Genomic DNA, 17,350 nt, shown 5'->3' with positions numbered 1-17,350 from the left:
AACCAAACTCAATGTAGTAGATCCAAACAATCGTGTTGCAGGTCTTCCAAAGAAACATGTCGGAAAAAAGCCATTTGCCAATACCCACAGCGAAGCAAGATAAACCATTCTACCCCAAAGCAAATTGTTAGCAGTAGCCACTAGCCACAGCTTTGAATGTTCTGGCCTTCTTTCCAACCAAACACACCAAATAATAGCCATTATAGTGCATTGCCATAACACTTTCCTCTCCTTTACCAAAACCCCTAAACATGATGGTATAGAACGCCTTCAATGTGGAGGGACAAACCCTGGTTTCACCAAATATACCAATAATTTATTCCAAATAGCCAACATGAAAGGACAATGAAGAAACAAAATGTGCACAAGTCTCTCCGCTCCTCAAACAAAGGACAAAGATGTTAGGAGACAATGCCTTATTAAGTCTTCTCTTTTGAAGCAAATCATTGGTGTTGATTATTTCAAGTATCACAGTCCAAATAAAAGCTTTTAACTTTTAGGGAGCTTTGGCTTTCCAAATCAAAGGATACAAAGCAAAAGTATCTACGGTAGAGTCACGAGTCAAGCAGAAAAGAAAAGATTTAGAACAGAACTACCTAGAAGGATCTAAGCTCCAAACCCTTTTATCACTCCCAATTGAACATGAAAAGAATCGAGCAACTTGGTCAAGCAAACCAACTCATCAATCTCTCTCTCATTAAGAATTCTCCCAAAATGGACGTTCCAAGAATGCCTATCTTCTTTCAAAAGAAAAGCAGAAATATGGGTATCATGAAGATTAGATAACTGAAAAAATGAGGAATGTAATACCCAAAGGCATCTCCCCCACCCAATGATCCTCCCAAAAGCGAATTTGCTGCCCATTACCCACTGTATAGATTTCTCCCAAAATGGAAGTTCCAAGAATGCCTATGTTCCTTCAAAAGAAAAGCAGAAATATGGGTATCATGAAGATTAGATAACTGAAAAAATGAGGAATATAGTAGCCAAAGGCATCTACCCCACCCAATGATCCTCCCAAAAGCGTATTTGCTCCCCATAACGATGTATACCGGACTTTGGGAAGGAAATATAGATCAAAGATACAAACATCCAAGGACTCGAATAAGTAATTTCAATTCCCACTTTAGCATCCCACCCATTCCCGCCAAAGAAATGTTTTTGAAAACCACATTACCAAGACCAAGCCTCCCTCCCTTTTAGGTCTACACACAATCTCCTAGCCTATATGATGAACTCTACTACTCTCTCCCCCACCCAAAGAAATCCCTCATTAACTTCTCAAGCCTCCACGCTAATCTCACAGGAATTCTAAAACAGAATGATATTACAAAGGAATGAAAGATAGACAAGCCCCTAGAGTGAATAACGCTCCTTTCCACCCATCTAGTCTCCTAACCACTCACAAAAATAGGTCCAGAAAGAGTCAGCATTAGGATTACCCAATATTTTAAAAGGCAAAGGCATAAGGCAAGACATTTCAACCCTTAAGAGGCGAGACATAAGCCTTAAGGTGTTGAAGAGATGTAAGCCTTTTGAGAAATTTATTTTTCGATAAAAATACATAAATAAATTAAATTTGTTTTTAAAATAAAGAAACAATTAAGAAAAACACAAATATAAGATAAAAAATTAAATATACTTTGCGAATTACTTATTGGCCCTTCAATTGCTAATTTGAATTCATGATGCAAATCAGAACAAGAGATAGCTATGCTATTATAAAGTTCAAACTATTCCCATGATTTAAGATACAACTCCCAGTCATTTTGGAAAGGCTGAGGTTCAAGAATTTTAGAAATCAACTCATATCATGACATTCCTTTTATATAAACACAAAGTTAACATTTTCTAGCAAAATCTAACTTGAAAATCACACACCCAAAATGCGTAAAATGCATGTCATTTGTACAAGTGCCTAAGCCTCAGCGTGTAATGCATTAGCCTTTATGGAATTTGGTACTTTAGATTGAGCCTCAAGGCATTTTTGGTGCTCCTTACATTCAGAATTCAAGCATTCATTGTTTGCACTTGTATTCAAGTCATTGCACAAGCATAGTACACTAGGACTAACATAAAATACGAGACGAGGATAATCATATGCCTGAAATATTATATGACCCTAATAATATTAATGATAAAAATAGTGCCAAAATGATGTGCGAATGTAAACGTTTTGTCTCAATGGGCTGTAGAGTGAAGGAAATTTGCATCTAACTAATAATTTTGGGATTTGGTAGGATTTTAAGTTAAAAGAAATATCTCCTCATCCTTATCACTCTTCCCACCATCTTCTATTATTCCCTGTATCTTCTCCCTTTTTCTCCTTTTCCTCTTCAATCTCCCCGGCCCAAAAGGGTATCCCCAAGCCACAAGGCTCCTGGTATTGCGAGTGTAGGGAGAGGGTTGACACAGTGTAAACAGTCTTACCCCAGATTTTATGCAGAGAGGCAGTTTCCTTGGACTCGAACTTATTACCAACTGATCACAAAGGAGCAAACTTACCATTGATCCAAGGCTCACCCTTAACCAAACACCCTAAAACCACGCAGAGAGAGACTCAATTCAGACATCACTATTTTTTTTTTTCCCCTCTTCTTTATTTTTCTGCATCCCTCTTCTTTCCTCACCTATGATCTTCATTCGCCACAGCCCTTGTAACAATCAGACCATAAATTTTTGCAGCGAGAACATGCCTCAGCCACCTTCAAGCGCTGCATAACTTGGGCAATCTCTTTTCTCCCTTCTGTCTTGATCTATTTCAGTCCAAATCTCTTTGCTGCACACTCCCCACTCCACTCACTTCCTAGGGTAATTTTCTACTCATAAACAAAAATTGCTGGCTAGAACACACCCATGCTTGCCGCTGGAAGACTCAATGGCATTTCTGTATTTGTCCTAGAAATTGTAATATCACTAGATTTTGATTAAATCTGATGCCAATTTATTCAAATCCGAACTTCACCAATTCATTTGAATTTATTAATAATTCACCTTGATTTATGGCTATAACTTATGTATACTTTTTTAATTCATTGAACATAGTATAAAACTAGGAACGAGGATTTCAGAAAATCAATTTGGTTTTATGTCTGGAGGATCAACAACAGAAGCTATTTATCTTTTAAGAAGCTTAATGGAAAAGTTTAGGAAAAAGAAAAGGGACTTGCATATGGTTTTTATTGACCTAGAGAAAGTTTATGATAGAGTACCAAGGTAAGTTCTTTGGTGGGTCTTAGAAAAGAGGGGGGTTTGCAATAGATATACAAAGGTCATTAAGGATATGTATGATAGAGTAGTGACTAGTGTTAGGACTGTAAAAGGAGAATCTAGAGATTTTTCAATCACAATAGGTGTACATCAAAGTTCTACTTTGAGTCTTCATCTTTTTACTTTAGCGGTTGATGAACTTACTAGGAATATTCAAAATGAGATCCCTTGGTGTATGTTGTTTGCAAATGATATCATGTCAATTGATGATAGTAAGAACAAAGTGGAATCTAAACTAGAACTTTAAAGAGTCACATTAGAGCCTATAAGTAGGAATAAGACAAAATATATGAAATGCAATTTCAATAATGTGAGTAGTAGTAGAGAGAAGATTCAACTTGCTAATTAAGAGATTAATAGCACTAATAGATTTAGATATCTTGGATCTATAATGCAAGCGGAAGGGAAAATTGAAAAAGACATAGTACATAGAATTAAAATAGGTTGGGTAAAATGGAGGAGTGCATCAGGTGTGTTGTGTGATTGTAGAATACCCTTAAAATTAAAAGGAAAATTTTATAAGATGGCCGTAAGGCCTGCTATGCTTTTTATGGTTCAAAATGTTGGGCAACTAAGAAACAACATGTAAAAAAAGTAATGTTGCTGAAATGCGAATGTTGAGGTGGATGAGTAGTATAACATTAAAAGAAAAGTAAAAAATGAGCATATAATTTAGGCATAGCATCAATCAAAGATAAGATAAGGGAGGGGCGGCTTAAATGGTTTGGGCATATGAAACGCAAGCCTAGTAGAGCACCTGTGAGGAGGAGTGAGTTAGTTATTGTTTTGGCATGAAAAAAGATAGGGGTAGGCCTAAATAACTTGGAATGAGGTAGTGAGGAAGGATTTAATAGCTCTTAACCTAATAGAGGAAAACGCTCTCGATTGGGTGAATTGGAGGAAAAGGATTCATGTAACCAACCCCACCTAGTGGGACTCAAGGCTTGTTGTTGTTGTTGTTGTTGTTTTAATTCATTGGGGATTTTTGTATAATTAATTACATTTTTTCTTAAGTGAAAAAAATAAAAGCATAAACAAATCATGAGGATGATGATCATGAATTTAACACTTGTATATTTGAAGATTTAGAAGTGTGAAATATCATTAACGTTTTATTGTCTTAACAACAACAACAACAATAATAATGGGGGATTATTGTATGCATGGATAATAATAACAATACGGCTAGTAACAAATAAATTAAGATAAAATGGAGGGTAAGTAAAGAAAAATAAAACTTTTTTCAAAAAGGATGCCAAAATTTTTAAAGACAAGAGGACTCCTCCAAACTTAATTTGGGAGAAGGTTACTTTTTATGCTTCTTTTTGAGCTCATTCTTTTGAGGTTCTCAAGGGTCTCTCGCTATCAGGACTAGGTTTTCTAGAGGATACCTCAACCTCTTTTCTCTGTAATATTTTCTATTTTTCCATTCAATGATTTTTTGTTATCTTAAAAAAATATTATATGGGTTAAGACTAGTTGGATGCTTAAGATGAGATGCTAAAAAGAAAAATGTAGCACCCATTGCATAAGGCTCCCATGCCATCAGGGGTCTGGGGAGGGCATGATTTACCAACAACTTACCTCCATGCTTGGAGAGCTTATTACCATGATTTGAATCCATGACCTTTAGGTTTGGATGTAACACCCTTACCATTGAGTCAAGGCTTGCCCACAAAGCTTTTATTAACTTGTATCTTATTTGGCTTTTTCTGGTAGGTGCTAGCTGCTTTAAGGGGACTTGTTTTTCAGATTTCTAGCATGATTGGAAGACTATATTGATGTGATATTTGTTTTTTCTTCTTCTTATCCACTGTACTCTTTTTTCTTTTTTTTTTTCTTTAGGAAGATGCTTTATCCTCCACTTTGTATGTTCTTTTCTTTCTTAATGAAATCTCTTTTTTATGCCAAAAATAAAATAAAATAAAATAAAATCATTGTATCTTTAAAGATTTTATGTTGGGAGTAATTGTTGTCGTTGCATTTGGTTTTAGTAGCTAAGTCTCATTGTGTTATTTTGCTGCTGTCATTTTTTGCGAAGGCTGAGCCCCATTTCTGGTAGTTTGCAGGAGGAAAATATCCTATTTACGATTGGAAGTCTGCTAAATTTTCCTTAAAAATTAAGAGATGAACGAGAACTAATATAAGCCACAATCTTTTTAAAGAAGCAGCTAAAAAAAAAAAAGGCAGCCCAGTGCACAGAGCTCCCGCGTATGTGGGTCCCCGGGAAGGGGCAGACCACAATGGGTCTAATTTACTCAAGGAAAAACAACCATGCATCTCACACATAATCATGTACTCACATGGTGACAATAGCCTAACTTTTGACTTGTGCATAGCATATTCTTTAGGTGCCAATGGCTCCTTGTTTAGTGATCTCAGGACAAATAGCTCAAAACTATCCTATTGGTCTCACAATGATAGAAAATAAATTTATTTTCTTGCAATATTTTCTATTTATGAAAATTTATTTATAGGTATATTCTTGATATATATTTTGGATAACAACAACAACAAACCAAGCCTTAAGCAAGGTTGTCAGAATCAGGATTCTATGTAGGATCTGCAGGATCGGATCATAGAATCGGATCGAGAATCGTAAGATTCTACTTTCAGTGTAAAAAAAATATTTAAAATAAATGTATATGGAATTTTACGACAATTCCTAAGACTATAAGCTTAATTAACAAGTCAATCGAGTTAAAAACAATTCTTAAGCACGCAATATTGTAAATCTGTATTCTGTAAGCACTAAGCAGTAAGCACAGCTGCAAGTTTGCAACACAAGTCTTAGTCTCTTAGAACTTAGAAGTTTGAACAAGTTGTCAAGTTCACCAAAAAAAAACCAAATCAATCATCAATCAAAAAGAGAAAATTTCAATGAAGTTGAATAATTTTAAGAGATTGCTGATTCTTTCTTGAAGAAAAAGACGAACAACAACTCAGCAAAAAAAGAAGAGGAAGAAGAAGAAAAACAGAGCTCAGTAGTTGTAGCTGGCTGTAGCTCACTGCTGAGTGTTGATTATGCTGAATAAATGGTTCTTTCTCTTCAAGGCTCAAGCATACCTAGAAATTGGTTGAAGACTGAAGAGTGCTGACTCTGCTGGCTGCTGAGGTGTTCGACAGAGAGAAGGGGACTGAAGAAGGAGTTGAACACCAAAGAACAATCAGAACTGAGTGCCGACAGAAGAGTTGACCGTGGAGAGTGATGAACTGCTGATCGAACAGGAACAAGACTGTTACAAGAGTAGTCCACTAGACTAGAGGGAAGTCAAAGAGAGATGAGAGGTGTTCGAAGGGTTCGCTGGTTGCTGCCTTGCTGCTGATCGAAGTATCAAACACCAAAGCTGCCGAACAGAGCTGCTGGGAGCTAGTTTGCCCTAAATTTCAAGATTTTGGGCTTCATGTAAAAACTGTGGGCCCTCTGGCACATATAAAAACACATATTGGGCCTTACAATTCAAGCCCAAAGAGGGAAAAGACCCAATCCAGGCAGCATTGTGAATCGTAATGATTCTACTCACGATTTCGATTCTACGATTCCAGCGATTCTGCCACGATTCTAGAGCAATGCGATTTTCCTTGGGAGTTGGATCGTGGGGGTGAATTTGAATCGTAGAATAGTACAATTCTACAACTTAAGTCGCGATTTTAACAACCATGGCCTTAAGTCCACTAGGTGAGGTTAGCTACATGAATCCTTGACCGCCAATTTATGCGATCAGAGACAATTTTCTTTGATAGATTCTGGACTATGACATCCTTAGTCACTATCTTATCCAAATTATTTTAGGTATACCCCTACCCCTTCTACTAACCCTCATAGTAACTAATTCACTCTTCCTCACTAGCACTATTTGGCCTATGTTGCAATTGCCCAAACCACTTGAGTCATCCCTCCCTTATCTTATCTTCTATAAGAGTTACACTTAACTTACCATGAATATGTTCATTTCTTATTTTATCTTTTAGCATTATACCACTCATCCATCTTAGCATTCTCATCTCGACAACTTTTACATTTTTTAATATGTTGTTTCTTAGTCGCCCAACATTTTGATCCATATAGCATGTTGGTCTTACAGCCATCCTACAGAACTTCTCTTTTAATTTTACGGGTATTTTACAATCACACAACACACTCGAAGCACTTCTCCATTTTAACCAACCTGCTTTAATTCTATGCAGTACATCTTCTTCAAGTTCTCCTTCAGCTTGCATAATAGATCCAAGATATCGAAATCTACTAGTGCTATTGATTTCTTCATCATCAAGTTTAACTTTGTCCCCAATATTCCTCCTACTATGACTAAAATTATATTTCATATATTATGTCTTATTTCTACTTATCCTAAAGCCTCCAGATTCTAAAGCTTCTCTCCATAATTCTAATTTAGATTCTACTTCACCCCTAGTTTCATCAATTAGGACAATATCATCTATAAGCAACATACACCATGGAACCTCATTTTGGATACTCCTAGTATGTTCATCCATCGCTAAAGCAAAATAAAAGGGCTTAAAGAAGGTCCTCGATGTACACCCATTGTGATTGGAAATTACCTAATCTCTCCACATGCAGTCCTAACACTAGTCATTACTCTATCATATATATCCTTAATGACACTAGTATACCTACTACAAATACCTTCTTTCCTAAAACCCAACATTAAATTTCCTTGAGTACCCTATCATACAATTTCTCTAAGTCAATAAATACTATATGCAAGTCCCTTATTTTACTAAAACTTTTCCATTAATCTTCTTAAAAGATATATAGCTTTTGTAGTAAATCTGTCGGGCATAGAACCAAAAATTGATTTTCTAAGACTTTCATTTCCAACCTTAATCTTTATTCAACTACCTTTTTCTACAATTTCATTGTATGAATCATAAGTCTAATTCTACAATAATTATTACAATTTTGAATATCTCCTTTATTTTTGTACGTAGGTATTAAAGTGTTTTTCCTCCATTCATTTGGAATGTCTTTGTTTTTAAAATTGTTTTAAATAAATTACTTAATCATACAATTCTATCATCACCTAGGCATTTCCAAATACCTGAAAGAAAGTGGATCCAAGTAATCGAATCCTGCAATGCAGGATTGACTGTTGAAGTTCAGGTCTGATCCAATTTCTGCTATTCTCTTTGAAGATCTTCTCGGCCATATCCAATTCCCATCCTTGATAATACTGGCAACTTTAGGTGTCAAAGGGAGAGCAAGGTCAGTTGCAATAGAAGGACCATACCTATAAGAGGGCTTGACGGATGCCAACATTCAGAAAAAAAGTAGACTCCCCATTTTCAATGGACATAGCCTCGTGAGAATCCTTTTCCAAGTTCAGGACGCATTGGGGTGGGGCTGGGGACAACTTGACTGCCCAAGCACTCTTTATCTTTTAGCTTATAAGCATGAACCCAAGCAACCCATAAAAAATACTTGGAGGTATATAAATGCCAAAGCATATAGCTGAGATATAATTCTGCTTAGAAAGTCTTTTAATGTCTAAACCACCTTCAGAGAAAGGCTTACAGATATTTTTTTTTCAAAAATATATCAGACCAACTGAGCTTGCACCATAGGGAATTTGTGATTTTCCTTCCACGGGAAAGCCATTAACCTATGCTTTATGCTTTTAATGACAGCAACAGGAAGAACAAAACAGAACTTCAATAGCTTTGGATGCTCATAAACACAGACTTTATGAGATGAAGCCTCCCAGCATAGGGAAGATGCTTGGAGTTCCAGCTGTAAATTCTAGAGGAGATTTTCCACAAGCTGAAGATAGCCCAGCTTATTTTTTCTTTGTTACAAGGGGGAGACCAAGGTACCTCAAAGAAAAAGAGCCTTCAACCACCTCAAGCATTTGAATAATTTCTTGCTTAACAGCCTCAAAGATGCCGATGTAAAAGGAGTAGATTTTAAAAGATTGGCTTGAAACCCTGGCAGAAAATGAAACAAGCGAAGAGCATTTTGAACTTACTGGAGAAGCTACATGGCCATCAGCAAAGCATAGGTTAGCAACATCAAGCTTGCTGTATCCTTTAATAGTGAAGCTTCAGTTTCAACTTATAGAACATCAACAAGAACTGCATCCTTTTATGGAAGAAAAATACTTTGTGATTATAAAAATGTATGAGGAAAAAACTGGATGTTTAATTGGCTGATAATATATCTGTGTGGAGTGTGAGGACCAACCCACTATGCTCCACATCTCCAATTTTTATAATATCTAAGGTATTCTGATTATCGGCCTTCTCTACACATGTATGACCATGCTTCTATTCTTGACCTATATGATCTGACAGACTTGTACCCATAAGGTTGTCGATGGGGATCAACATGCCCTACCTATGTCATTATCAGATGTTGTGACACGTGGACGGCCTCCCAATGTCCACATTTCCTTTGCCGACATAATGACACGTGGACGACCTCCCGATGTTGTGACACGTGGACGGCCTCCCAATGTCCACATTTCCTTTGCCGACATAATGACACGTGGACGACCTCCCGATGTCCACGTTGGTTCATAATTGTTTGTAGACTTTGAATGGATTATTTGAAGACTTATTTTGAAGACTTTTCCGTGTGAGAAAGACCCGAGTAGAGATGCCGAAGCAAGTCTGAATTCAAGACTCATGTGGGCCCCACACGGTCTTGTAAGCCCCACACAGCTCCATTGGGCCTCCTTTTAACTTTTGTTTGTATTTAATTTGTAAACATGCAAGACAACTTGCTTGTGAGTTGGAGTGTTAGTAAGTTGTGCTTAGTATTTATTGTGTCTAGAAAGTTGGAGCATTTATTTTGTTAGTAACTTGTAAGAGTAATTAATGTGCCTAGTAAGTTGGTGTCTTTATTATTTGTGTCTCCCATGCTTGTGTAGGAATTGTTAGTTGTTTAATGTCTTTGTCCCCCCATGCTAGCTAAGTTTATTAATGCTTTGTCCCCCCATGCTAGCTATATATATACCCCTTCATTGTAAGAACTATGTATAGAGAAAAATATTGATATTGAAAGGAAATTCCTTTGTTGAAGCTTGTTAAGTTTTATCCAATCCTTGTAATTGTGTAGTGAGAGGCTAAATCGTTCTCCTCGGAGATCAAGCGGTGAGAGACCACTATTCTATCTAGCGACTCCATCCCTATCCCACCTTCACGACTTCCCCCCATCACCCACATGGCCATCACCAAGTTACACCCCGAGGCCACCAATCCATCATTTCATTTGCTGCATACATACCCATATTTCAAAGTGTGCACGAAGAACTTCAAACAAGTTCTAACTATCCTCCAATGCATCCACACGGCCACACCAAAATACCCCCCCACACGGCCACTTCCCCTCCATTACATTGCTGCGTTCGTCTCGTTGCTTCAAAGCTTGTTCCAAGGAATTTTCTGGCATGGTCTAAGACTTGTGTTGAACAGCGTCAAGCCATCCAAACAATTCTCTTAGTAATTTCAGTACTTGTGTTTGAATCCTTACTATATATTGCAAACCCTTGCTTATATTGAAGCCTTTGCTGGAAATCTGAAATTCCATATTTGATAAGCCCTTTGAATCCATGGACTTCAATATTTCAGCTTGCTAGTTTAAAATCAATTTTAGGAATATAATTGTGCTAACATAGAACTTTATTCTTGAAATATTGAAATAGCATATTTTCCGCATTTAACTTGATTCCTTTGTGAAAGAACTCTTGGGACTTATCTCTGAACAGCATCATACACCTTTTCAAAATCCTTAAACATGAGAACTATATAGCATGATTTATTGTGTTTATGTATGGATAACTGAATTCTTAATTTAAAGTGTTTGAGTGTGTATGCTTGCTTGTGAGGGTTGAATCAGTAGGGCTAAGTCACCCTCCCCTGTCCTACATCAGTTGTCCTCTAAGGAAGAACCAGACTGTTGACCTGATTCTTTATGATTTGCAGATTGTTTGTCCACTGGAACATGCTCTTGGATTACTGTTTTTGTGTCTTTTCTAATGCTTGTGTTTCTGATATATGTTAATTTCTGAGATATGAAGCTCTGTTTATAGTGAAATTGGTTTGATGTTTGTGTGAACTGTCTTCCGACTGTCTTATAAAAATATGGTGAGGCTCTTGTAGCCTTCTATTATTCATTCACTGAACTTTCTATAGACCCATTCTTCTTTTCCGTTGCAGAGTATGAGCTGCAGTCAGGTCATGATGCAGTTATCTTTTTGATCCAGTAGAAGGTTCACCACATCAGTATTTGCCTAAGTTTTCCTCTTTTTGCATATTTGTTTCAATCTTTTTTTATGCAGGCACTTGCGCTACGATGTACCTACCTTCTTTTTAAGGCTGCATATTGTGTGATTTCTTTTTGGATATAATAATATTTTGTATAATTTTTCAAGTCATCTCAAGCCAAGAAATATTCTGGAAGCTATCCATAAACCAAAATATTTTCGGATTTTCTTGTAGAATACTATCATATATGTATATGATAGCATTTGGGCTATGTCGAAACCCTGGATTTTCCTAGAGCCCATCCTTGTCAGGTAGGGCCTGCTGAGTTGGGGTGTAAGTAAATGCGCAAGCACACAAAACAAACTTGATTCAAGCTAAAAGCACCAAAAGGGCAAAAGGAAGTCCGAAAGAAGCATTAATTGAGGCAGGGACAGACATGATTCATATTGATTTAACAGAAATTTGTACTGTGATATAAATTATCAAAATTAATGAGTTGTGCAATTGACCGCAAGTAATTGGTTTCAAGGCATAGTTGAGTTCGTTTTAGAAGTGTAAGATTAGGTAGATTTGTATGATACAAATCTATGGATGAAATAAATCCTTGGCCAAGAATGGTAAAAAGGAGAGGGAAGTGAACATCTCAACCAAGACTAGTAATTTAGATCATTTTCCAATCACAGATTTCCAATTACTGTTGAAATGCCGACAAAAGACAAAAGACAATATTAATTAAAACATTGTCAAGTCCAGAAGTTTCTACCTTCAAAAGGAGGCCAGACAACTTTATTATGAGATGAGATCACAGATTCGGCTACTAATTGTAGCTCTAATATTTTACGCAATTGCAATCCCGCATAACTAGAGAAAGTCCATAATCATGAATCCAGAAAAAATTACAATCATGATAATAGCGTTAAATCCAACTCTGATCAATACAAATTGCCACATAGTCAAACAATAAAAATTCTACATTTGATTAGGGAGGCGGCTATAGATATTTTTAATAACACGTTGATATTGTCCATGTGTAACTTAAACATTTTCATTTTGGAATCATTTTATATTTACACGTGTGTCCAACAAATAGCATTCTCATTTTGATTGCTAATTCTCCACGCAGTTATCATTTTTTATTTTTTTCAGAGCTAACTGATTCGGTTCATATTACGCCTGAACACCATTGTGGTAACTTATTTACAAATGTGAAAAAGAAAGGCTAACAGCGGTGGCTTGTAACCAAAATAATTGTGAAGTATGACCAGAGATAACAATGATGAGAGAAATCCATTAGGTAGTTTGGACACGGCAATGTCATCTAGAATGTGCTATATTTTGGTTCATGGAGTGGGAACAGAATTGAAGTATGGCATATGCTCTAAAATGAAGTATGTCATCTAGAATGTGGTATATTGGTGAACAATATGTACTGGCACTTGTATATTTCGAAGCAAGTCAAGATAGTTCTAAATCTACAAGAAATTTTTCTTTTGGGAAATAGATTCATAATGAGTAATACTGAACTAAAGCTTTGGATCATTAGATTTAGAATTTTCCGAAATGAAAAATGTACCACATTTCAGACTCATAGTTGCTTCTTGGAAACTATGGGACAAGAGAGATGGAATATTTTATAGGCTGGGAGACAGAAAGTAGTGGCCTTTATATTCGCATAAAAATAACTCCATCATACATCATGATACAACAACCAATTCTCAATTCCCACAAAGCAAGGTCAGCTATATGAATCTTTTTGTGATATTCTATGCAATCTAGAACAATATTTTTAGAAAGTTTAGAGTATTATCAAAGCCTTACTCATTATCTTAGTCCAAGTTATTGTATGCCTACCTCTACTATTCCTACCTTCTCTCGCAATAACTAAATCACCCCCCCCCCCCCCGGGGTTCTCACTAGAGCATTAATCTGTAAGTAACCAACTCTTAATGAAGAAAAATAATAATAAAAATAAATAATCTGTAAGTAACCAACTCTTAATGAAGAAAAATAATAATAAAAATAAATAAATAACCATGCAGCCGTGCCCATTTAATTGGGGGAGGGAGGGTTAGGTAAGGTAAATGAATGGCAAATATTTCTCATTGGCTTCTTCTTACAGTGATCGCTGTTTTAAATATTTAATCTTGAAAAAAATTAAATAAATTATATTAAAACAATAAAAACATAAGAGATGGATATAATGGATAATAAAACACAACCACTTAACAAATTTAACACGCACCTTAAGATCATCCTCAATCTTGGCTACTTGTACATGAATGCTGTCCACGATCTCTCTAAGAGGGGACATAGTTGGGTACTTTGCATCGTCCCAAACGAATCTACCATCAAAAGCAACTCAAATTCAATAATTCTCACACTAAAAACCACAAACAAACCAAAATAACGATTTCATTTACCTCGTCAAGTAGGAATCCACGGGAACCCCATCCACCGTCAAGGAGCTACTCTCAACCCCCGAAACTCTCTCCAACTCCTCGATTTGACGCCGTATCTTGTGCGTCACTCCTTCGACGAAGCTGTTCGACTGCACATTTCCACATTCCACACATCAAATTATAACAAGTCGAGAGAATTCACCAAGCGCAAGCTCAAACACGGAAATTGTCCAAAAATTCACCTTCAATAGATCGTCGCTGAGAGACAGGAGGGAATCTAGAGTCCCAACGCGGAGATCGGGCGTAGTGAACTGCAATATTGAAGTTCGCAATTCACGAAATTCACAATTTTAGCAACAGATCTCATCGCAGATGATAATTAAAATGGAAAAAGTGAGATGCGAGGTGATGGTGAGGATGACCTTGTAGAGAGGAGTATCGAAGGAGTGCTTGGAGACGGATTCCTGCAGACGGTTCCAAAGGGAGGAAGCGGATGATTGGACGGGAAGAGAGACCACCCAATATCTCGTTGCCATTGGTGATTTGGGTTGTGGAGCTGCTGCGGATTGATTATTTGCAGCTGCAGGAAAATGAATGTGCAATTATCGGTGGTCGAGGGAGGATGACGAGCTTCCGTGCAAGTCGGGTTCGTCTGAAATTGACATACGCGGCTTCGATTTGGGAAAACTTGAACTGGCCATGCGGACGACGTCGTTTTAAAACTGCTCCGTGAACCTTTTTGGTCTCTCTTTTCTCCTTCGCTCTTTATTTACTCCAAGTCACCACTTTCCATTTTTTTAATTTAAAACAGATATTAAAAATAATCCAGAAATAAAGAATTAAAATAAATGGTTTCGAATAATTTTGAATAGCTTTTCAAATATTTTAGAATAATTATAAATAGTTATAAAAGTACATTTAACAAGATTACAAAAATATTTTGGTATAGCTGCCAGTAATTATATAGGTATTTTAATTTCCTTACAATATTACGGCTCATTTAGTTTGGTAGGATAACTGTTCATTAAAAAAATATGAAATATATTTTAATTTTTATAAATCAAACAAATCAACTATTAAGGCACTTGCCTTTCTCAGCAAACTCTTGGGTTGAAAGATTTATTTCACCGTAAATATTTATATATTTAAGTTTATATACCAATATTCACACACATTCACATCAATCATTCCACATAATCTGCAAACATATATACCACAGTTCATTCACATAGGATACAACACAATCTATTATATTCAGTACGTGGTCCACCTAAGAAAACTACATACTTCACAGTATGTGACCCACGTAGGGCAACTGCGTACCTCACTATACGTGGCCCACGTAGGGCAGCTTCGTATCTCACAATACGTGGCCCACTTAGGGCAGCTACGTATTTCACTATAAGTGATCCACGCAGGGCAACTACGTACTCCACTGTACATGGCTCATGTTAGGCAGCTACGTACTTACACTGTACATGGCCACATAAAGCAACTACGTAATTCTCTACACATTTGCACTCACAACAAATAGTATTCACAATCAACCCACATTCACCATCAAACCATGTTCACAGCCAAGTAATACTCGCAACCAAACAATATTTATAATTGATAAGTATTTACAAGTAAACAGTATTCTCAACCAACAATATTCTCAATCAATTAACTTTAAAGGATTATTTTCACGCTACACAGTTTTTCTCAAATTATAAATTATAACCAAATCATTATTTAAAATTTTCTGAACTGTCCGAAAAATCATACTATAATTATACAGTTCCTATACTTGAAAATAACCAATTCAAATTTAATAAAAATGCTGGTATAATTTTATTTCCTCTTACCTGCTCCTCGAAATTTTGACCAAAACGAATAGAAAACGAAATCCTGTATTCCAAAAATCCTAACTTAATTAGTTCAATCCCAGGATATTTATCATTTAACATCTTTTAGGCCCACACACTTTTAATACTTAATTTAATATTAAAAATATTTTATTTACCTTGGTTTTGGAGTGGTGCCCAAGTACCTCAAATCGAGTTTCTGCTTCAATTAACTTGAAGAGAAACTCCTCAGGAACCTCGTGGTGGTTTCTGATCGTTGAATCATGCTAAATTCGGGTCAGATTCGAAGAAAATAAGTGGTAAGGCCGAACCCTAGAGAGAGAAAACGAGATGAGAGAGAAATATCGCAGGATAAATGATCTAGGGTCGTTTTATAACTTGTCCTTCGTTGACGAGTCTATAAGGTTCATCAACAAAGCCAAGAAGAACATTCGTCGACGAGGTCATCGTGTTCGTCGATGAAACGTTTAAAAACCTAATTTTTCCCTACTCTCGATAATTCCTCGTCAATGAGACACGTGTATTCGTCAACGACACTAAGAAGGACGTTCGTCGACAAGGAGAACAAGTTCGTTGACGAGTCCCTGCTTGATGCCCTTTTTAAAATTCTTTTCTCTCTCTTTATTTATTTTCCCTTTTCCTTTTATTTATTTATTTTTGGGTTCGGGTTATTACAGCTAATTCATAAACAAATGAAAATTTATTATTTGACTGTTTTTGTTTATGATATATTGCGGAGCACGTGTTGATTGAATATAAAGAGACATTCTATAAGTTGGATTTGAAATATTGATAAGTTGAAAAAAAATTTGAGCAATTTTAAAGTCAAATTCTTGAAAAACTTATTTTGTAGGTTTCTTTATATCACACTTGGAGATTAAAGGATGAAAAGATGTATGGTGCAGTTGAACAAAATGTGAGATTCTATTGTGAGGATTAATATTTTTAATTACGTCAAGATTTCATAGACTAATAACTTTGTTTTCAGAGTGTTGTTATGTAGTTTCTAATGGTACAATTATGTTGAAAATTTGCATCCTATTTTTGATATTGTGTTTTTTTTTTTTTTTTAGTTTGACTTCAACATAAAAGAGTTCATTGGGCATCTAATTGTGTTGAATTAACTTATTTAATTTTTGAACCAAGTTTAACCAGTTGAGTTAAAGTTCTCAACACTACTCGCAAGTGTAATTAAACTTTTGTAATTATTATTATTATTTTTTATTTAATGTGAATAATATATATATTGAGGCTCCTATTTAGTCGAACCTTTCGTACTCTCTTAGACAATACCAAATCAAAGGAATGTATGATCAATCTCGCAACTCCATTTAATAAATCAAGGATCAAGTTCTCTTCCGAATTCTCAATACTTTTTATTATCTAAAAATATCGTAATTTACCCATTTTCACTTGTGTTTAAGAATAAAATTGAGTTTAATTTAGGTACACTTGATGTTTAAGACATGCAATCAATTCAAATTGTGATTGATCAAATACAAATTGAGTTTTAAGCTAAATATGTTTTTAATTCAAATTAAGTTTGGTTATCTTATTCTATTTGGTGAGTTTGAAAGATGCATTTTCTGAAAAATCGTCTTTCAGAAA

At 35.9% G+C, this 17,350-nt stretch overlaps 1 protein-coding gene across 1 annotated transcript in view; it reads right to left on the bottom strand.

Annotated features, from left to right (window-relative positions):
* LOC131159380 (V-type proton ATPase subunit C) overlaps positions 1–14,648 on the bottom strand; it is a 33,611-nt gene extending 18,963 nt beyond the window's left edge. The window contains exons 1-4 of the mRNA XM_058114256.1: positions 14,318–14,648; positions 14,138–14,206; positions 13,917–14,044; positions 13,739–13,838 (exon numbers count right to left, since the gene is read on the bottom strand). Of these exons, the coding sequence (XP_057970239.1) occupies positions 13,739–13,838; positions 13,917–14,044; positions 14,138–14,206; positions 14,318–14,431 (411 nt within the window). The 5' untranslated portion in view covers positions 14,432–14,648. The remainder of the gene's footprint in view (positions 1–13,738; positions 13,839–13,916; positions 14,045–14,137; positions 14,207–14,317) is intronic.
* Between the last annotated feature and the right edge of the window lie 2,702 nt (positions 14,649–17,350).

This window comes from Malania oleifera, chromosome 7 (assembly GCF_029873635.1).
Source record: "Malania oleifera isolate guangnan ecotype guangnan chromosome 7, ASM2987363v1, whole genome shotgun sequence".
Classification (NCBI taxonomy): Eukaryota; Viridiplantae; Streptophyta; class Magnoliopsida; order Santalales; family Ximeniaceae; genus Malania; species Malania oleifera.
Note: the sequence above shows the minus strand (reverse complement) of the source record. Positions and strands in the feature narration are given on the sequence as shown.